Raw genomic sequence first — 20,648 nt, forward strand, 5'->3', positions numbered from 1 at the left:
AAAGAACTAACAACTTTGGTTTGGTCAATTCTTTATTTATTATTATTAGTCAACTAATATTTATTCCACGGTTTCATTACTAAAACTAATACAACAATTGCATCAATTTCACAACTTTCATGAGCATATAACGTTATTAAAAAACTTAGCATTCTTGTTACTAAAATTCAACCAAATATTGATCATCACCATTGTTTATATTTCATAAAGTTTCTTCATGATGCATGTAAAAATATAATTATTCATGTCGAGTTAACTCAACGTAAAAATATGACACCAAAAAATTTGCTTATTTTTAAAACAAACACTATAGAGAGATTTTGAGATTTGTTTAGAACGTGGTGTGGAGTCGGGCACCTTCGATGTCACGTGCAATTTTTCTAGCAATCTTCTGATCTGTGAAAGACACCTCATCAGTTTCTGTGAGCACACATTTTAGCACCTGAAGAATTCGACGCAGGCCGGGGTGTTGATGGTTCAGGCGACAAAGGATCAGGCGAGCGAGACGGAGAGCGCTTGTTCGTTTCTAATACAAACATTTGTCAGATTTTAGGCATCGTGATGATTTTAATAATAAATTGTCTATCTTACTTCGTCACCAATTTCAATTTCAGGAATGTAAACGCCCAACCCGGCCAGGAAGATGTTGAGATCATTCTCCATAAAGAATCCGCTCGTTTCCTGAGAGCAAAGTAAATCCATTCCTAATTTCACCACCATGGCGCACCAAGAAGACGGGTAAAATACGGTCATGTTGTTGAAATGTCCAATTTCTGCATAAAATAAAATGTTATTCTACAACGATTATCACACTTAGGGGACGTTCATAAACTTCATAACGCAAAGAGGGGTGGGTGGGTACTAGAAATTCCGTTACGCAGCGTGACAGGGGGGAGGGTGGGTGAGCTGACACATGTTACTGTAACGCAAATTTCTTTTTGTCCGCACAATATAATTTTTAGAAATGCATGGATATAAAAGTACATAAAATGCACAAAAACGCTTAAAAATGAATATATCTGTAAATATACTTTTTTAAATATATTTTCCCAACGTGTAAGATTCAGATAGCTATCTACTTTCTATTCTATCTAAAGACATGTTCTGCTTCGAAGCCATACAGCACCGGTTTATAGCCCAAGTTGGAGCTTATCTAACCATGATTAAAGCTGTTTCTGTTATTGGTCATTATGGAATAAATGATCGCAGGATATTTTCGCGCGAAAATCACGTGCCCACTTGATTACATTGGGAGCGGGGTGAAATTCAATTTAAACTTGCGATCAGTTATTCCTTACTGTCCAATAGTCAATCGATTGCGCTGGTAAGACTAATCTTAGCGACTACAATTTTGTACACATCGAATGTCATGAAATTATTATTCGGCAAGAAAATTACGAAAAGGGTTTGCTTTGTCAACATTCATAAAAATCGTAGAGTTATAATTGCCCCAATTTTACAAATTTTTAACTATTCTTCATATTAAAAAATAGAAATACTTTTGACACTGAATCACAAAAATGACGAGGAAAGTTTAAAAGAGCAGAAACGCTGCTTTTAAGTCGAAAGTATTTATTTTATTTACATGTAAACCAAATAGCTAACTAGAATTTACATGTTGATGATCCTTGAAATTCATTTTTCGGATTTCAAAATAGAGGGGTCGCCCCGGGATGTGGTGATCGGTTTGTAATTAGTAGCAGGGTAGTAAACAATGGTTTCGGAGATCTTATTTTTTCGTATAATATTGCAAATATATTCCACCACGTACCCTCAAAATTTCATAAGCTTTCCTTGAAAGACAAATTTCGTACGCAACTTAAAAGCGAGGAAGTCGGGAAACGAATTTTTTGTAAGAACCAAAATTCGAGTTACAAAGACTCGAAGAAGAAGTGGCTGTGCAAAAATTCAGATATACATAAAAAAGTATGGAGAATCCAAGAATGTAAACTTCAAATAATCACCTTGAGAAAAACCCATCATATCGACCCCTCGAAGGTTAAAAACGATTGAATCTTTTTTTGAAAAATACCCATCTACCCTCGTACCTGATGCGGCCATGGAGTCAATAATTAATACCAACTATGTGTATCATATTAAGGCCCATAACGTGTGGGTCAAAGCGTATGCAAAAGAATCTGCACCAAAACATACGGAAGGTCAAGAAAAAATGGTGAACACAAGCCCTTTCAAGCTTTACAACAAAATTTCACCAAAAAGGTTGGCTATTGATGATGAGTCCTACATCCTTGAAAACGTGACAAAAACTCCAGAAATGCAATTTTTGCATGGGAAATATATCCCTCAACAGAAAACCGAAGAGAAATTAAAATGATCTTCGAAATTTCCAAAGAAATCCTAAATGTGGCAGGGGTTGGGCCAATTTGGACATTTTTGGGACCCTTAAGTTCAATAGGGCTGTACGGGCGAACAGGTTTATTTTCAGAAATGTGAGATAGACCGTCTGATTCCTTTCATCAAGGAGTATCAAATACATAAAATGTAATTTTTTTGTCTGACCTTTGCGATCATCCACCATGCAATAAATCCCAAGGAAGAAATTGACAAAAATGTCAGTTTGGGGTTGGAAGATGGAAATCTCTCAAACGCCCATCATCTTCACCCCAAAATTAAAATTTAGACTTTATCCAAGAAGAAATATTTACTTCTTGCTTTGTGAAACAGTCAAGAGCTGAACCAGCCCAACCGTTTCACAAACGCAGTTTCCATTATTTAGCGAAAGGCAGAGTGAGACTCGGATTCTGGTGGGTATCCACCACCACCACCGCTGACTGTCGTTTCCAGTGCCGTATGGTGGTCCGTCTCACTTCTCACTCTCTTCAAATTGTTTACCGGGATTATGAACCAACTCGTGTTGAGATGCTTTTCATCTCTTACACGAGTTGGTTCAGTTGATAAATCGTTGAGCTTAAGTTTTAAATTTGGGGCGAATTGGACAAACTAAATTTGCTTATCTTAAAAACTGATAAGCGCAGTGATAAGCCCGATAGCGTTTATTTTCGAGTGGATACTACCATTATATATTCAGATAAGCTTAAGTTTTAAATTTGGGGCGATTTGGATAAACTAAATTTGCTTATCTGAAAAATTGATAACTTCGTTGATAAGCCTCATAGCGTTAATTTTCGAATGCATATCATCATTATAAATTCAGAAAAGCTTAAGTTTTAAATTTGGGGCGATTTGAGGCTGTTTTAATAGCTTCTATGTAATTACCTTTATGTATATCATAAATACCTATACATTGTTACGGCTCCTGCCGTATAAGCCCCTCCCTCAGAAACTTTGACCCCAAAAAAGTCATGGTAGCGGTCATTTCGCAGCGGACAACAAAAGCGGAAAATGTGGCACTTCTGACGAAGAAAAATCTGGCATCAGGTTGTCAGCCGCGAAATGACCGCTAAGGTCACTTTTTTAACGATTTATATGTAGGTCGAAAAACCGCCAATTTTCGAATTTTGAAAGTCTTGATGCATCAAAATGTTCATATTCATGAGGGAAGTCAAATGTCAAATGCAAGTTGGTATCTACTTCGTTCTGTACCGAGTGTACATTGACCTTCTCATTTTTCCCAATTTTCTTCCCCAATTTTTGAAGGGGGTGTGGTTGAATATAATTCAAAAACAGCTATGCTATATTAATCCCCCCACCCAAAACTGAATTTGTAATTTTTTATGTGCAATTTGGTGAAATCGATGCGAAAAAGACTTGCACTTTTGGCTCATTTTGTATCTCAATACTTTAAGAATATTTATATTCCGTTCTGTGAAAACTTACAATGAAGTTGCAAAGTCTTCCAGAAAAGTACTAATGGTGGGTGTGATAAAAAAAGTTAAATACAAGGTGGACAATGGACTTCAGTCGTCTCTGATTACGGATATCTAACGATAGATACATTTCGAATATTCTTCATCATTTTGACATTTTTGGAATCATTTTTTGACCATTTTTAGGGACAAATTTCACATCACCAATTCCCGGGGCGACCCCTCTACCCTATAAAACTCCTTTTTATACTCTACGTTTTATACTCCGACCAGTGGTCGGCGACCACTACTAGGTATTTATAGTTTTGGTCAGGATGCAGCTTAAGGAAGTTTTGTTTCAACCCACCCAAACATTTTCATCTTCCAATAAACTTTGGAGTTTCCGTGATTAAAATTTTTGATTTCAAATTTGAAGATCAATTCTTTCATATTTTGGAGTCCCACATCCATACCAATACTGGTAATTAATCTTGTATAAAGGCTGCACAATTAGACACTTGCGTTACGTAACGGAAGGGGGGGGTGGGCTACCAATTTTTTGTGACACCAGCGTGACATAGGGGAGGGTGGGTGTCCAAAAAAGGCAAAATTTGCGTTATGAAGTTTATGAACGTCCCCTTATTGTGATAAAAATGAGTAAAATGTTGACCTCGATTAAGGAGCAAATGCATCATCTTCTGTTTCAAATAATCGGCCTCTTCCTCCCGACCAGAAATAGCTCTCACTACGTGATTCACCTGTATATCATCGTCAGGTTCAAAGTGAGTATTGTACGCCAAAATTACTGCCACCGCGGCGTCTCGGAGTTCGTCCCCCACTTCAGCTTGCATCAGTCCCTCGCTTATTTGAAGTAGGGCAAACACAAATTTGGAATCCATCCGATCTGACAATACAAATTTAAATCATTATTTATGCAGAAATGGAATTGAAATGTGATGGGGGAACATGAGCATAATCTAATTTCACCAAAATGATCAAACCGGAGGCTACATTCCCCCCGAAGAAGCGTCACGAGAAGATTGCAACAGGACAGGATCCTGCTCTGGTCACCGCTGCTGTCCATGTACTCTCGATAAATGTCCCTGATGATCAAAAATACTTGAGTAGAAATTACGACATATTTACATAGTATATTTACATACTTGGCCAAATCAGCGGGAAGATCGGACTTCATCATGACGCTGGTGGAGCTTTTATCCTTCACTGCGAGCAATTCCAATGCGTTCACCAACTCGGAACGAATCAGCCAACGCTTCTCCAGCGCAAAATAGAGGCAAAGTCCCTTCACATTGGTGTACCGGTCACAGCGGGCAATCCTCTTGATGGAGGGAGAGTCCAGCACGGTCTGCAAAAACACAATGAGTCGAGTTAGTGTAACTAACCAACTGTGCACCATATTTATATCGGGCCTACCAGAAGTTGTGTGAGCTCGAACAAATGGGATAGCACGAAGTATTCCTCTTCGAAAATTCCCCATGCCCCGTTCTGCCTGGATAAGAAACGGAGCAAGGCGAGCAATTGTTGTTCTTTCGAATAGAGAGAGAGTGCTTGCGGGATTGCGCCCAAATTCACAAATGAATTCTCCTTCCTGGTAGCGCCCAAACATGCGGTTGAACTCTCTCGTGGGTTAGGGCCCAAGCTCCAAAACGAATTTTCCTGCCTGGTAGCGCCCAAATTCGTGGTCTCTCTTGGGATAGCACCCAAACTCCTAAATGAACTTTTCTTCTTTGTAGCGCCCAAACTCGCGATTGAACTTTCTCGTGGGATAGCGCCCAAGCTCCTAAATGAACTTTCTTGCTGAGTAGTGCCGTCTTTCACGAAAGATCTTTTTTGTCGGACAACGTCCTCGCTCGCAACTGGAATTTCATGCCGAATAGCACCCCCGCTCGTCTTAATTGGGCTTCCTTTCCGGATAACGTTCTCCCTCGTAACAATTGGAATTTCTTGCCGAATAACGTCCTCTTTCGCAATTGGACTTTCCGGTCGGATAACGTCTTCGCTTGTCGTAATTGGACTTTCTGGCCGAATAACCTCTTCGCTTGTCGTAATTGGACTTTCTGGCCGGATAATCTCTTCGCTTGTCGTAATTGGACTTTCTTGTCGGATAACATCCTCGCTGGCAATTAAGGCCTCTTGCTTTTCGAAATCCTCCACCTCTTTTTCACACATTTCGAAGGCAGAGGTCAACTTCATATTGGTCGTGAGCAGGGCTCCACTGGCAATGGCCGCATTGTTATTCATTGATCCCCCAGATGATCCACCAAGAGCAAATGAACCAGCTCTAGTGAGGAGAACTTGCTTCACATTTTTCACCGGAACGTAGGGTCGGTATCGTCCCTCGAAAATATCCGGCTGAATGTATTTCATTACTTCCTGAAAACCACTTGTATGACGGTGTTCCTATATTACGGAAATATACAAATAGTTAACAATAATAATGGTTAGCGAACAAATGTTCAATTCTTTAGTCATTTTTGTACCTTGAGATACTTCAGAACAGTGAATGCAGCCTTTCGGGACATTGTCTTGTCCAGACCGGTCACTTTTTCCAATTGAGCAACAACTCCTTCCGGAATTGGGGCGCAGATATAGCAGGATCCACCATGGGCACAATTTTCCCCTCCTCCACCTCCGCGTCCGCCTCCTACTCCACCTCCACCCTCGGTTTCCATCATTGTCGAACAAAAAAGCTTGTCGCCGCGCTGCTGCTTTTCGCCTTCGCCACTCCCCAAGTGCGTATCCTCCAAACAACTGACATAGAAGCTGGGCGCCGTCCCCTGTGGAAGTGTAAACTGTGAACTGTCAAGATGATAAAACATCAACTATTTAAAAAAATAACCAACCTCAACCCTGAAGTCCATCTTCTTTATTCTGGAAATGTTGATAGCGTTTAAAAACTGAATGTTGATTATGATTAAGTCGTCAATAAGTACGTGTTGCGCAATTAGTGGACAAGAATTTTTGTGATTGCAAATTGCAATTAAATTTAAAAGTCAAAAGTTGTGTAATAAATGGCAAGTGAGTTGCCGTTGAAATGAAATGTGTGGTGCAGCTTTTTGCGAATTTGAGCGCGTGATTTCGCCTCAAATGAGATTTCCTGCAATTAAAAAAATCTACGTCCAAATTTTCAGGAAAAGTTTTAAATTTTAGCAACACAAGTATCGTGGGGTGAGTAGAACGAAAAATGGGTGCACCGTCTGCCGAGGAAAGGGTGGCGATGGATAAGGTAAAACTGATTTGATTATTCGTAGTCAGTCGGATTCGAAAACGATTTACTGTAAAATAATTTGATTTTTATGGCACTGCTTTAGTTGCGCGACCAATTAAAGGATATTCTCGCAACGATTAGCGACGACTATTTCAAAAGTGACAGCTTTTTCATAAGATTTCTTCGAGGTAATTAAGTGTATATTATACAAGCAATTTAAATTTTAGAATGACATAAAATCAAACTTATCGGTGATACTTCGCTTATACATCTTTATCTATACAGCACGTGAGAATAATGTGGACGCGGCTGAAAAAATGATTCGAGCCGTAAGTAATTTTTGTTCAGTTTGAGCTATATATTTTGTGCATACATTTGCTGAATTTTTGTCCAGCCAGACTCTTACTTGGCGTCGAGAAAACGGGATCGATACCTTAGCAAGCGAGCCTATCAGCCCATTTTGTGATGCCAACTTTCCTGTCTCGATCGAGGGGAGGGATCGTGTTGGAAGACCATGTAAGAAGCAAAATGATGTTCATGAATTTCATAAAATGCATATTTATTTAATCGTGAATTCCCCTCATTGTCAGTGGTGACTGTGCCCATGGGACGCTGGGATTTGAAACAAGCCAACACGGATGATGAGCGTGCCGTTGAATTTCGAAGATACAATATCCAAGTGTGTGAACGTATTATGGCGGAGATTCGACGAGCGGATGTCGAACAAACGGGTCACGTTCCGATTACACAGTACACGGTCATCTACGACTGGGAAGGATTCTCATGCCGCCCAATGCTCAGCATTTCCCGTACGTAAAGAAGATGAGCAAATTTATTTATTTATAATAGTTTATCTATTAACTAAGCACATGATTCTCATTTAGTGGATAAACGGATGGTGCAAATAACGACGCTTGTCGAGTCAAATTATCCCGAGACTTTGGCCAACTGCATCTACATCAATTGTTCATCCTTCATCTCCACCGTCCTCTCCATTATCAAACCCGCCATGAGTTCAAGAACGTTTGGAAGGATTCGCCACTTTGGTGTGGACAGGGCTATTTGGGTCCCTGTGGTCCTCGAATTGGTGGACCCGACCCAGTTAACTCCACAATTTGGTGGGGTTAAACAAACCTAATTAGTTACAATCTCGCTTTGCGTGTCACTTATTTACTGGCTTAAACCAACGCCAAATTCATGTACTGAATAGTTTCTTGTACAGCGGTGCTCGGTGTGGGTGTCTAATGTCATTTTTATCTGCTAATAATAATCCGATTCCTGCTTTGATAACCTTGCAAGAAAGAAATCATGCCACCCATCATTGTTGACCTTTACTACCAACCCCCTAACATGCCCACGAAATATATGACCAAGTTTGTGCAATAATTCTCAGTCGTAATAATTTGATAAATAATCTATTTCAGTCATAAAATAGTTGGAACGGTGACTTTGGGTTATCTCCAACTCTATCTGTAATATAATAATTACTACATACCACTGATAATACCGGTAACTGTATTAATTACTTAATTTTATAGCAAATTAGTTAAACAGTCGATCATATTTAAATATTTAAGTATATGCTTCACTGTTTTGTATCAAATACAAATTGCAATTTCAATGCGTAAGCCCTTTGCTACATTCCATTTCCATGTCCAAAATGCAATCTCTCTTTGACAGATGTATGATAAAGTGATATGTACTACGTACTGTGTATTTATTTATTTATGTGTTTTTATTTATAGACTGGATTTTTGACCTGAACTTGAATTAATTCAAAGAACCAGTGATGCAATGCAGAGGAGAGAACAAGTCAAATTCTGGATTCATCTCACTCCTTCCCTTATCATCTCAAGTTTAATAACTTAGGTAAAGTCGAATTCGATTAATTCACCCTCAAAGTAAGTTAATGGATTTATGCCCATGTATATTATCTCATACTCTTAGTTGACATATGCATATGGAAAGAAATGTTTATGTAATCTCACTTATTAATTGATGTGTTTAAGCTGGTTAGTACCCAGAAAAGTAGCCGAGAGGAATCGCGTGAGTCAGTCATCATCCAACTAAAAGTATACACTTTACCATAAGAAGAACTTGGATTGGATTAATATTTGAAATTCATAAGAATACAGTCTTTCTTTATATGTTGTAAGTAATATGCGCATTGTACAATTTTTATATGCAGATAAACTGGGTTTAAACTGGACTTGAATATGTCTAATGTCTACTCGTCTGAAAAAGTGGTTTGGTAGGTTACAAGATTTTAGTCGAGTTTTATATTTGCTTGTGCTCAGTCGTCTGTAAAGAACGACGCGGTGTATGTCAGCCCTGGGAGAAATTCACAAGACGAGCAGCTCAATCAAAGTGCATGTCAACTCAACCGGCTTGTGTCACTGAACTGTAAAATAAGCAGAAATACCTTGCATACAATAACAACGAGTTCAAGGCAATTATTATTATTTATACTACACTTTATTCATTTACATTATTTTCAGGAAATATTTGCAAATTTTGCATGACACGTGTCATATTTTACGCATTCCACTGACTTGTACGCTTTACAGGACAAGATGAAAATCGCCATTATCGGTCAGTCCATCTTCGCCACGAACGTGTACCGGCTCTTGCAACAGGAGGGACACGAGATTGTGGGCGTCTTCACCGTTCCGGATCAAGGTGGGAGGGAGGACCATGTCGCCACATCGGCTAAGACGGACGACGTTCCCATCTTTAAAGTCCCGAGGTAAGTAATAAATAAACAAAAATTCCACCGTTCGCCGGAGATATTTTTCCATAAGAAAAATTATGTAAGTAATAGAATGGAATTATTTTCTCAGATGGCGACTAAAAGGCCAAATTCTTCCTGAGGTGTTTGAACTTTACAAAAGTATTGGAGCGGAATTGAACGTGCTTCCGTACTGCTCGCAATTCATTCCGATGGAAGTAATCAATCATCCCGTGCACAAGAGCATTATTTACCATCCCTCAATCCTCCCCAAGCACAGGGGGGCTGCCTCCATCAACTGGACACTAATTCACGGTGCGTAGAAATCATGTGAATCCATCCACGTGCTTGTATTTATGTTTTTGTTACTATTTCCACATAATAATGGACAGGTGACAAGAAGGCTGGATTTACCATCTTCTGGGCTGACGATGGGCTGGACACTGGACCAATTCTCCTCCAAGAAGAGGTGCCATCAACTCATTTACATATGACTCCCACAAAGCTATAACATACATATATTTGCATATTATCCAGACCACGATTGAAGAGAATGACACAATTGAGACTTTGTACAACCGTTTCCTATTTCCGGAAGGGGTTGACGGGATGGCGGAAGCCGTGGCGCGGATCGATGCAGGGACGGCCCCTAGGATAACTCAGCCAGAAGAAGGTGCCTCCTACGAACCCATGCTCAACACGAAGGAGGCCGCCCGCATTAAATTTGGAGAACTAGGGGCTCATCAGCTGCACGACTTTATTCGCGGGTGTGACAAGGTTCCCGGTGCTTGGATGTGTCTCGAGGGAATGGAGGTCAAATGCTATGGGAGCACGATGTGGAGGGAGGAGCTTCCCAAAGGAGACGGCGTTTCTGAGTTCCTCGTGGAAGGGATGCACCGATCCGCCCTCGTCCACTCTGGCGGCATGATTCTCTTTGGTCTGGATAACAAAGGGGTCAACATTACCAAACTGGGACTTCCCACGGGCAAGATGATCGTGGCAGCAAAGTACGGACAGGTAAGGTCATCTCGTGCTAGATCTAATGTGGTGTAATAACTACTTATTCTGTGCAGGCGGACGACTCCAAGTCCGACCTGGGTGAAGTGACCCCCGAAGAAAAGAAAATGCTCCAACAACTTGCCACCATTTGGGAGGCCATCATTGGAGTCGTCGTGGAGGACTCGACCGACTTTTTCGCCTCCGGTGCCGGTTCCATGGACGTCACAAGAATGGTGGAAGAGGTTCGAGAAAAGTTTGAGGTCGATTTGGAAACGGCCGGTAAGTCAAAAGAACAAAGAACGAGTAGTAAAATTCTAAATTGACTACAATTTTACAGATGTTTACATGGCCACTACGTACGAGGAATTCTCTCAGGAGCTGATTCTCGCCAAGAGGGGGACGAGAGGGAAGGCTCCACTCGTCATCGACTACGTCAGGGTACACACACCCTCAAGATTACATTGCAGAAAGTACAGAAATTATTAAAGTGACCACTGGTTTTTTTCAGATGCACGCCAATAATCGCGACATTTGCTTCCCACACCAACTTTTAATCAATAATCAATTCGTCCCCAGTTCCAACCCAGCCAAGAAGTTGAGGAGCATTAATCCGACGGACGAATCGGTGATTTGTGAAGTCGAGTTTGCAACGGTTGAGGACGTCGACAAGGCAGCTAAAGCTGCCGCGGCGGCCTTTGAGAGTGGCGAATGGTCTCAAATGAATGCCAGGGATCGTGGCAAGCTGCTCAACAAATTGGCAGATCTGATGGAACGTGAGCAAGGACAATTCATGTGATTTAATGTGTTTTATATATTTTTTCTGTTATTAGTTCACAAAGAAGAACTCGCTACGATTGAAAGTCTTGACTCTGGGGCAGTTTACACTCTCGCAGTAAAAACCCACATTGGGATGAGTATCGACACGGTAAGATTTTATGAAGAAAGTATTGAAAAAATAATACACGTGCCATAAGTTGCCTTGTTTTTGTTTCCAGTGGCGTTATTTTGCTGGATGGTGTGACAAGATAGAAGGCAAAACCATTCCAATCAACAATGCGAGACCTAACAAAAATCTGAGCTTCACTAAAAGGGGACCCATTGGCGTAAGGCACCAATCACTTTACTCATAATTAGCCAAAGCTAATAATATAGAATAAATGATTTCATGTTACATTAATTGTCAAACTAATATTATTTCAGGTTTGTGGACTAATCACTCCGTGGAATTATCCACTAATGATGGGTATGCAATTATCATAAAAACAACAATTCCCAAATTTCTATTATTATTTTGTAATATGCAATTGGGTTATAGTTTCCTGGAAAATGGCAGCGTGTCTTGCAGGTAAGAAAACTTGCACAAATTCATTTCATAATATGCGAAATCTTGTGAATTGCCTGATAAATGCGAAATCATGTCAACATCAATATACTCATTTTAGAATTTTTCTTTGTTGTTTTTTTTTCAGCTGGAAACACCGTTGTTCTCAAACCAGCTCAGGTAAAAATTTAAAACTTGATTTCTTGGCGAATACAGTCAAGAGCAAAACTTTACGACATATGGAAGAGACTTTTGGGACATGTTATTCAAATGGGGAATTAAAGGCCGTAAAGTTTTGCACCGCGTACCTTTCCGAATAATTTTTTTAACGCTGTGATATAATTTTTATTGAATAAAGCGTGCAAAAGTAGGGGGTGACGTGGTAAATTATTTTTGTCGCCGAATTTTTTTCAAGGAACTACAAGGAATTGAAAGAATTAATTTTGGAAGAGACTTTTGGGACAACACATTGTGCTTATGGCTGTCCCAAAAGTCTCTTCCAAAATTAATTCTTTCAATTCCTTGTAGTTCCTTGAAAAAAATTCGGCGACAAAAATAATTTACCACGTCACGCCCTACTTTTGCACGCTTTATTCAATAAAAATTATATCACAGCGTTAAAAAAATTATTCGGAAAGGTACGCGGTGCAAAACTTTACGGCCTTTAATTCCCCATTTGAATAACATGTCCCAAAAGTCTCTTCCATATGTCGTAAAGTTTTGCTCTTGACTGTATGTGCACAGTATAAATAATTCGCTGCTGACAGGTTTGTCCCCTAACCGCACTGAAACTTGGCGAGCTGGCGATTCAGGCCGGATTTCCCCCCGGCGTGATCAACATCCTTCCCGGAACTGGATCAGTCTGCGGTCAAGCCATTGCTGAACATCCCCTCGTCCGCAAATTAGGCTTCACTGGCTCCACTCCGATTGGAAAGCAGATTATGAAAACATGCGCCGAGAGCAACTTGAAGAAAGCGAGTTTGGAACTGGGAGGAAAGTCTCCACTCATAATTTTCAAGGATGCTGACCTTGACAAAGCCGTTCGGGGCGCGTTGTCTGGCGTATTTTTTAACAAGGGGGAAAACTGTATCGCTGCAGGCCGATTGTTCGTGGAGGAGTCAATTCTCAAAAAATTTGTGCGTCGAGTCCTCACTGAGACCAAGAAAATGGTGATTGGTGATCCCCTCGATCGATCTACGGCACATGGACCACAAAATCACAGAGCACATTTAGAAAAGTTGGTAGAATATTGCGAGATTGGGGTGAAAGAGGGGGCAACTCTTGTCCATGGGGGGCATCAAATCAAAAGGAAAGGACTCTTCTTCGCCCCCACAATTTTTACAGGTGTGTAATATTTCCAAAAGTGGTTACAATTTCCTAAAATAAACTTTATAATTTACAACTTTATAATTCTCATAACTTGCAGATGTCGAGGACCACATGTACATTGCAAAGGAGGAATCCTTCGGTCCCATCATGATCATTTCCTCCTTCCGAGACGGTGACGTGGATGGGGTTCTGAGACGCGCAAATGACACCGAATTTGGACTCGCTGGTGGCGTATTCACCAAAGATTTAGCAAAGGCGTTGAAAGTGTCGGAGAGATTGCATGCAGGGACGTGTTTTGTGAACTGTTACAATAAGACGGACGTGGCCGCACCCTTCGGTGGCTTCAAACAGTCCGGCTTTGGCAAGGACCTTGGTCAGGAAGCTCTCAATGAGTACTTGATCACCAAAACCATCACAGTCGAGTATTAGATTCAGCACAAGAAAATGTATACTATATAAAACACATGCTTTATAAATGAAAATAAAAATTGAATGGAATTAATTTGTCAGAAAATGATTGCACAAATATGATCCAAATTCATAGTTAGTTAATTAGTGGAGAAAGTTGTGGAGAAAGTCTGGTGATTTTACGTTGAGATGATTTTCACTTTGCCCCAACCTGCGACGAGGTAAAGTTGAACCCCGCAATGCATCTCTTGTTCTCGTGCCTTCCATTCCACTCGGCCATTCATTCTCATCTCGCTGAATAAGAAAGAAGAGTGAATCATTATTGCTCGCCTTCTTTTAGTTATTTTTAACTAAATATTTAATTACTGGTTCATCCAGTCAAGTGGTAATGTCACTTCCGGGCAGTTTAGCCTTCGACGAGTATGGCAGACCCTTCATCATCATCCGGGATCAGGATAAGCAGAAACGACTCACCGGCTCCGAGGCGATTAAGGTGAGGCTTTTACTGCATAATAATTATTTTGTTTGATTGTTTAGCTAATTAGTAATTTTATAATATCATTATTTTCCAGTCACACATCTTGGCTGGTCGTTCTGTCGCTCAAATCCTGCGGTCCTCCCTCGGTCCGAAAGGACTGGATAAGATGATGGTTTCCGCTGATGGGGACGTGACGGTTACCAATGATGGAGCAACAATTCTCAAAATGATGGATGTGGAACATCAAATTGCTAAATTGATGGTGGAACTTAGCCAAAGTCAGGATGATGAGATTGGGGACGGAACTACGGGCGTGGTTGTACTGGCTGGAGCTCTGTTAGAGCAAGCGGAAGGATTGTTGGATAAGGGTGAGGACTTATTTTGCATAAAAATTAAAATTACAAATATATTAATACATTATGCGCGACACTTACTGATTAATTAATTAATTAGGAATCCATCCCATCCGAATTGCTGACGGATTTGAACTTGCTGGTCAATCTTGTGTCAAGTATTTGGAATCGATCGCGAAGGATATTGAAGTTACGGATCGTGCCGCTCTTGTCAAGGCGGCTGAAACCGTGCTGGGTTCCAAAGTGGTGTCCAAGTGCATCAAGCAAATGGCGGAAATTGCTGTAGATGCCGTTCTAGCCGTAGCGGACTTGAAAACGAAAGACGTCAACTTTGAGCTGATCAAAGTCGAGGGGAAAACGGGAGGACGGATTGAAGATACCATGTTGGTCAAGGGAGTCATCATTGACAAGGACTTTTCTCATCCTCAGATGCCCAAGGTGAGAAACTTTTGCTTAATTTTCATATTTATCTTGTCGTGATAATCGTGATAATGGGCATAGAGGAATTCTTGGCTGGGTAAATTATATCCCAGACAAATCAGAAACTATGCAAGAGCAACTTTCTCTGGGGAAAGTTACATAACGGAATTTCCTATTAGGAAATTTAGTCGACTTTCCGAGAGAAACAATCCCAGTCGTATTTATTTGTTGACCTATTTAACTAACTAATTAATGTTTTCGTTATTAGACCCTGAAAGACGTCTCTCTGGCCATCCTGACCTGCCCGTTTGAACCACCAAAGCCCAAGACCAAGCATAAGTTGGACGTCACCTCGGTGGAAGATTACAAAAAATTGTACAAGTACGAGCAAGACAAGTTTGTAGAGATTGTGACCCGAGTGAAGGAGGCTGGCGCGACGTTGGCCATCTGTCAGTGGGGATTCGACGACGAGGCCAATCACCTCCTGTTGCATCACAATCTTCCAGCCGTGCGATGGGTGGGTGGGCCAGAAATCGAGGTAAGTCCTCCCAATAATTTTAATCGAAAACTAAATTACTCAACTAACTAACAATGACTTTTTAGCTCATTGCCATTGCCACGGGTGGTCGAATCGTTCCCCGTTTTGAAGAACTCACCCCAGACAAACTTGGTCACGCCGGAATCGTTCGGGAACTCACCTTTGGGACAACGAAGGATCGAATGTTGGTAATTGAGGATTGTCCCAACTCCAAAGCCGTCACCATTCTGGCTCGAGGTGGAAGTAAGATGATCATTGAGGAAGTGAAACGTTCCCTGCACGATGCCCTCTGCGTCGTTCGCAACTTTATCAGGGACAACAAGGTGGTTTGTGGCGGTGGTTCGGCAGAAATTGCCTGCGCCGTCCATGTCCAGAAGGAGGCAGATTTGATCTCGAGTCTGGAACAGTATGCCTATCGTGCTTTTGCTGAGGCCTTGGAGAGCATTCCACTCGCACTAGCCGAGAATTCGGGACTTTCACCCATCGATACTTTGACCGAGGTATTTAATAAATGACCACCATAATTTTGCAACTGAGTTTCTCAAATCTCCACCAGTTTTAAATAAGAGTTAACTGAATTGTATCTTTAAATATTAGGTGAAGGCTCGTCAGATCTCCGAGAACAATCCAGGTTTAGGGGTTGACTGTATGGGAAATGGGACTAGCGACATGCTCGCACAATCTGTCCTCGAACCACTTCACTCCAAGAAACAGCAAATCCAACTTGCGACCCAATTGGTTAAAATGATTCTTAAAATCGATGATATTCGAGGACCAGCAGATCAAATGTGATCTAAAACTGTTGTCTAATTATGTAATTAACTTAATTTGTCTATTACTTATTACGGAATCATTAATCAATCTCACTTTTCTATATTATTTACCCTGTTTTCACACAATTGTAAAAGGATATGTCTTAAATTTAATTTGTATTACATGAATTTCTCTTCCATATATAATGCTTCGCCTTTGTCACACACATACCTACGATTAATTGGTCTTAAATATTAAGTATTAATTAATAGCAACTAATCAAACTAACATAAAATTTGTTCTTCATTTTTGCTACCACTGGGCTGGTGTTACATAATTAGGTTGTTTCGTTTTTCACCCGTCAACGTAAACTAAACCGGTTTGATTAGTGTTTCTTAAAAGTTACGCATAAAATGAATAATAAATATTTACAACAAAAACATGCAATCTTGTGTATACATTTTTTGACGTGCTCTCTCTTAAATCGTGGATTTCTTGCTAATTTTGAAGGAAAAATGCCTTTCACCAAAATAAAATCGTGTCTCATTGCACCAAACAAACAGGAGTTTGAAGTGGGAATGGTGGTGGTGGGACTCGTACCAACAAACGAACGTCAGCAAAGAAGCCTTCAACGTGCTCACACGATTTCTCTTCAAAAACAAAATTTATTCCTTCTCCAGTATTTTAATTTTAATTTCCACCCTGTTCGAAATTGAGTCGTGGGAGAAGAGTTTCTTTGTCACAGGAAACCTTACAAACAAGCAATAATCAAAATGGTAAGGTTCTTGGCTTGGACTTTATTTTGCCTCATAATAATAAAATGATTTAAAATAGTAGTAGTTTAATTAAATTCTAAAAAAACGTAAATCAATATACATACACGTAAATGTACAAGTTGTCATTTAATTTATCTAATTTGTAAATGTATAGACTTGATGACGGAATAAGTATTCCAAAAGCTAATGTCAATATTTACAATAAATATGTCCTCAGAATCCATCTATTCTTCGTCAAATTAAAATAATTTAACTTGTTTTTGTCTTGTTTGTTTAATGCAACATTAATTAATTTTGATTGATTTATGGTGCTTAGGTTGGTGGTGGAGGGGCACGAAATACTACAGTCAACATTTTTATTAGAGCTGGCGCCGCAGGTTGTTATCTTTTTTAAAATTAACGGTCAAGTCAAAGTTTGAAGCTGCATACAATTTCTTTAACCCGGTCAAACTAATTTGTAGGAAATGGATGCCGAGGACTTGAGAAGCTCCATTTGAAGAATATTGAGGCTGACGTGAACAGCACTTGGTTCGAAATGTTTCGTTCCAAGCTTAACTTTGTGGCTGACCCCCAACAATACACTGTGAGAGGGGCTACTGGAAACGCTCCAAAACACGACCTTACGGAACCGGTAAGTGTTTACACGTGGCGTTAAAATATTGTATATTGTTAATAATTAAGTAACCTAACAATTTGAAGTCTCTCAGCGTATGCTCTCCGATTTTGACAAAATTAGTGCCAGTTGATCACAGATTAAATTAATTTGCAAATGACACTATCTGCAAATGCTCAGTTTGCATCCAAAGAGGAGAAAACGTGCCTCTAAGTTGATAAATTTTACACATTCCAAATTTATTGCGCGTTTTCTCCTCTTCGGATGCAAACGTAACGTGTGCATTTGGAGATCGGGTCCTTTGCAAATTTTATATTACTTAAATTTGTGATCGATTGACACTAATTTGGTCATTTGGTAATTTGGTGAGTATATGTTGGGAGATAGCAAGCAGTATTTTTTTATTTAAATTTAATTTCCAGATTCGCAATTGGATGAGCGAGTTCAAAAAGCTCAGAAAGGTCTATGTCATTCATGTTCTCGAAAATCCATCTGGTCCACGCAGGACTCCAACCACAACGAAACACGCTGCTCCTCAAGCTCGGCCTACTCCTAGCAACCCACAACCTGCGTCTACAAGAGGTGGTCCAAATAATAAGCAAACACCAACAAATAATAAACAACAAGCACCAGCCAGCCAACAAAAGAGACCCAACATCAATGGGCCCGTTGGAGATGGGAAAAAGAGGGGAAAGGTTCGCTTTCACCATAATAATGTAGCGGTAAAAATTTAATTACTTAAGGTAATTAATTGGATATTTAATTTAGACTCCGCCAAGCAATAATAATAAGTCGAGCTCGAACGCTAAACGGCCGAAACGTGAGCCATCCCCCTCCGTTTCATCAGTAACCAGCCGTCAGACAACTAAAGCACCATTGCGACCGCAAATTGGAATTATTCATACGTCATCATCATCCCCAATCCGCCCTCCGACAAACCAAAATCAACAGAACGAATCGCCACTGCAGAGTCGAAATGCTCAACAAATTCCTCATCGGAGGTTAGGACGGCCTGGTGAAGATGTCTCTTTACCCCCACCCAATCGTGGACGGTTTCCTGAAGATGACCTGCCAAATTCGGACAACGGCCAACAAAAAACTTCAAATATGAATCGGAATCAGGTCGGATATTACACACTTTGGCGGTGACTACTAATTTTTCGATTTTTAAATTGATAACGTTTATGTAGGAAGTTCTTGAGGACAATTACGACGCCAGCAGTCAGTGCTCACAGGACAGTCAGGACTCTCAAGATGATTTGGCAGAGCTCGGAATTCCAAATGAGGATTTCAAGTCGGTCTTTATAAAAAATGCCATGGATAGATTCTCCAACTCACAGGTACATGTGCATTATTCTCAGCTCAGAGGGTGGATATGCATTTATTTTCAACTTTTTCATTCGATGACGACCGAGGGTCAAACTTTGGGCGTATGTTCCCTATAACTCACATAGATCACAAAAATTCCAAAATATTTTTTACATATTGTCACATATTTATAAATATTTCCGCTATTATTTGAAAAATACATCAATATTTTAGATATTAAGAAATATATTTTGTAAATATTTCAACAATACGAGAAGAAATTTTTTGCTCCAAGAAATCGTACCACAAAAAATCCAGAGCATTGTTTTTTTTGCGAAAATTTTTATTTTTGTGGTTGGCTTTTTTCATAAATATTAAATACATATTTCAGCGATTTTTTCTAAATATGTATCCGACCTCAATTGAACTACTAAAATGTAATGTATAACATCATTTCTAATCCTAGTTTATTCTTGTCATTCATTTTAGTTGCTCAAAGCTCGTCACTCTCTCCAGCAGTTGAAGAACTCTGAGAGGAACAACCGCTGGACCAAGTGGTCGTTAATGTGCCCTTATGCAGTTACCGTTCTTCGTGATCTATTTGATGTCTAATAACAAAACTCGCTTATCGAGAGGAAATAATTTTTTTACCAGCTGTGACATTTATTTACCACCAACGACTGTATAATATTATAAACAATTCGTTTTCAACGGACAATATGAATTATCTAATTATTATTTAGCTTCCAATGTGCAGTTCTTTCTTCTGCAAAAAAAACTTAACAAATTAATTATTATTTCTTGAATAAATATGAAAATCCAAAAATAGATTTCAAAGCCGTATACACGTGCCCAACACTTGACACGAGATATTTTCAGAGACCGTCAATTACGTAATTATTCATACATTACCTAACTAACTTCTCCTCTTGAGTTTGTATGAATTTGGAAATTTCGAAACGAATTGGTGGAAATTCCTGACAGCGTCGCCAAAATCAATCCATCAAAATCTACTCACTCCATGCAATAGATCAACAATATCATCATCCGGTGTCTATTTACCAAACTTATCATCATTCTCGATTATCCAATCCCCTGTACCATAGACAATTAACAGTGTCCTTGCCTCTGCATGCATGTGTTACCCTTGTTCCAATTTATTTCCAATTGACCCGTTTAAAAATAGGTGCACACTCCATTGCGCAATAAAGTTATGCTTATGTGTGTGTGTGTTATCTGCTCGATGTACCTGGTGTTGGGTGCATTTAATTTCATTGATGCAGGAGGATAACCGTATGTCACCGCAAATCGTATAACCAACCACCTTATCATCCAATGTCCTCGTCAAGTGTAGATGTAACTCTTCTCCAATGTCACATAATTCTACATCTGGCACAGTAATTGTACTGCCAAAGAATAATGCATAATAGTCGGTTTTTACCCAAGCAATCAATCTTCTCTCTGTGGCTGGTCACCCTGCGTAATGTAACCGATATGTACCCGTGAACTCTCAATAACAAGCGCGTATCGTCACGAGTAATTAATTTTGATGTGACACGATAAGAATAATTGAACCCTATCAAACAATCCAATCCACGATCCGATGTAAAAGTCGACTCGATCCATCT

The 20,648-nt window shown here is 39.9% G+C and overlaps 5 protein-coding genes and 1 long non-coding RNA gene across 9 annotated transcripts; 4 read left to right on the top strand and 2 right to left on the bottom strand.

Annotated features, from left to right (window-relative positions):
* Positions 1-18: 18 nt before the first annotated feature.
* LOC110852898 lies at positions 19-6,821 on the bottom strand. Its single transcript, XM_022101056.2, has 8 exons — positions 6,632-6,821; positions 6,269-6,565; positions 5,202-6,188; positions 4,931-5,133; positions 4,755-4,870; positions 4,438-4,671; positions 592-773; positions 19-526 (listed from the first exon to the last, which is right to left on the bottom strand). The coding sequence occupies exons 1-8, from the start codon at positions 6,647-6,649 to the stop codon at positions 332-334; spliced, it is 2,232 nt and encodes a 743-aa protein (XP_021956748.2). The 5' UTR covers positions 6,650-6,821; the 3' UTR covers positions 19-331.
* Positions 6,822-6,857: 36 nt separating this feature from the next.
* Positions 6,858-9,141, top strand: LOC110853215 (SEC14-like protein 4). Of its 2 annotated transcripts, none has more exons than XM_022101465.2 (8): positions 6,858-7,014; positions 7,100-7,184; positions 7,282-7,325; positions 7,395-7,512; positions 7,587-7,805; positions 7,881-8,114; positions 8,742-8,865; positions 9,006-9,141. In XM_022101465.2, exons 1-7 carry the CDS (start codon positions 6,973-6,975, stop codon positions 8,768-8,770), a joined length of 771 nt encoding a protein of 256 aa, XP_021957157.2. In that variant the 5' UTR covers positions 6,858-6,972; the 3' UTR covers positions 8,771-8,865; positions 9,006-9,141. The 2 variants fall into 2 exon arrangements, with proteins under 2 accessions (XP_021957157.2, XP_035710363.1); XM_035854470.1 differs by having other exon boundaries at positions 8,742-8,897; positions 9,006-9,068.
* LOC110852894 (cytosolic 10-formyltetrahydrofolate dehydrogenase) lies at positions 9,014-13,887 on the top strand. 3 transcript variants are annotated; one of them, XM_022101051.2, is made up of 16 exons: positions 9,014-9,147; positions 9,294-9,445; positions 9,564-9,742; positions 9,837-10,039; positions 10,117-10,193; positions 10,262-10,741; positions 10,798-11,002; positions 11,061-11,161; positions 11,232-11,496; positions 11,554-11,648; positions 11,719-11,826; positions 11,924-11,966; positions 12,039-12,068; positions 12,193-12,224; positions 12,812-13,388; positions 13,471-13,802. In XM_022101051.2, exons 3-16 carry the CDS (start codon positions 9,570-9,572, stop codon positions 13,800-13,802), a joined length of 2,721 nt encoding a protein of 906 aa, XP_021956743.1. In that variant the 5' UTR covers positions 9,014-9,147; positions 9,294-9,445; positions 9,564-9,569. The 3 variants fall into 3 exon arrangements, with proteins under 3 accessions (XP_021956743.1, XP_035710362.1, XP_021956744.1); XM_035854469.1 differs by having other exon boundaries at positions 9,015-9,247; positions 9,326-9,445; XM_022101052.1 differs by lacking the exons at positions 9,014-9,147; positions 9,294-9,445 and having other exon boundaries at positions 9,570-9,742; positions 13,471-13,887.
* A 160-nt stretch (positions 13,888-14,047) lies between these two features.
* Positions 14,048-16,765, top strand: LOC110852896 (T-complex protein 1 subunit epsilon). The gene is made up of 6 exons (XM_022101054.2): positions 14,048-14,274; positions 14,354-14,627; positions 14,713-15,050; positions 15,301-15,570; positions 15,636-16,070; positions 16,168-16,765. The coding sequence occupies exons 1-6, from the start codon at positions 14,170-14,172 to the stop codon at positions 16,360-16,362; spliced, it is 1,617 nt and encodes a 538-aa protein (XP_021956746.1). The 5' UTR covers positions 14,048-14,169; the 3' UTR covers positions 16,363-16,765.
* Positions 16,766-16,913: 148 nt separating this feature from the next.
* LOC110852897 (sporozoite surface protein 2) lies at positions 16,914-19,850 on the top strand. Its single transcript, XM_022101055.2, has 7 exons — positions 16,914-17,099; positions 17,416-17,476; positions 17,561-17,730; positions 18,135-18,407; positions 18,481-18,834; positions 18,903-19,052; positions 19,510-19,850. The coding sequence occupies exons 1-7, from the start codon at positions 17,097-17,099 to the stop codon at positions 19,630-19,632; spliced, it is 1,134 nt and encodes a 377-aa protein (XP_021956747.1). The 5' UTR covers positions 16,914-17,096; the 3' UTR covers positions 19,633-19,850.
* Positions 19,616-20,439, bottom strand: LOC118436406. The gene is made up of 2 exons (XR_004835426.1): positions 19,933-20,439; positions 19,616-19,786 (listed from the first exon to the last, which is right to left on the bottom strand). It is a non-coding gene; the product is annotated as an uncharacterized LOC118436406 (long non-coding RNA).
* Positions 20,440-20,648: the final 209 nt, after the last annotated feature.

Source organism: Folsomia candida, unplaced genomic scaffold (assembly GCF_002217175.1).
Source record: "Folsomia candida strain VU population unplaced genomic scaffold, ASM221717v1 Fcan01_Sc008, whole genome shotgun sequence".
Taxonomy (NCBI): domain Eukaryota; kingdom Metazoa; phylum Arthropoda; class Collembola; order Entomobryomorpha; family Isotomidae; genus Folsomia; species Folsomia candida.

Coding starts and splice junctions, on each gene's coding strand:
- LOC110852898 (XM_022101056.2), bottom strand. Junction 6,189..6,268: donor CTGTTCTGAAGTATCTCAAG/GTACAAAAATGA, acceptor TCCGTAATATAG/GAACACCGTCATACAAGTGG. Junction 774..4,437: donor GCATTTGCTCCTTAATCGAG/GTCAACATTTTA, acceptor TATTTTATGCAG/AAATTGGACATTTCAACAAC.
- LOC110853215 (XM_022101465.2), top strand. CDS start 6,973: ATGGGTGCACCGTCTGCCGAGGAAAGGGTGGCGATGGATAAG. Junction 7,326..7,394: donor CTGAAAAAATGATTCGAGCC/GTAAGTAATTTT, acceptor TTGTCCAGCCAG/ACTCTTACTTGGCGTCGAGA. Junction 8,115..8,741: donor CCAGTTAACTCCACAATTTG/GTGGGGTTAAAC, acceptor TTTTATTTATAG/ACTGGATTTTTGACCTGAAC.
- LOC110852894 (XM_022101051.2), top strand. CDS start 9,570: ATGAAAATCGCCATTATCGGTCAGTCCATCTTCGCCACGAACGTGTAC. Junction 10,194..10,261: donor CAATTCTCCTCCAAGAAGAG/GTGCCATCAACT, acceptor CATATTATCCAG/ACCACGATTGAAGAGAATGA. Junction 11,967..12,038: donor GAATTATCCACTAATGATGG/GTATGCAATTAT, acceptor ATTGGGTTATAG/TTTCCTGGAAAATGGCAGCG.
- LOC110852896 (XM_022101054.2), top strand. CDS start 14,170: ATGTCACTTCCGGGCAGTTTAGCCTTCGACGAGTATGGCAGACCCTTC. Junction 14,275..14,353: donor CCGGCTCCGAGGCGATTAAG/GTGAGGCTTTTA, acceptor ATTATTTTCCAG/TCACACATCTTGGCTGGTCG. Junction 14,628..14,712: donor GGAAGGATTGTTGGATAAGG/GTGAGGACTTAT, acceptor TTAATTAATTAG/GAATCCATCCCATCCGAATT.
- LOC110852897 (XM_022101055.2), top strand. Junction 17,477..17,560: donor TATTAGAGCTGGCGCCGCAG/GTTGTTATCTTT, acceptor ACTAATTTGTAG/GAAATGGATGCCGAGGACTT. Junction 19,053..19,509: donor ATAGATTCTCCAACTCACAG/GTACATGTGCAT, acceptor CATTCATTTTAG/TTGCTCAAAGCTCGTCACTC.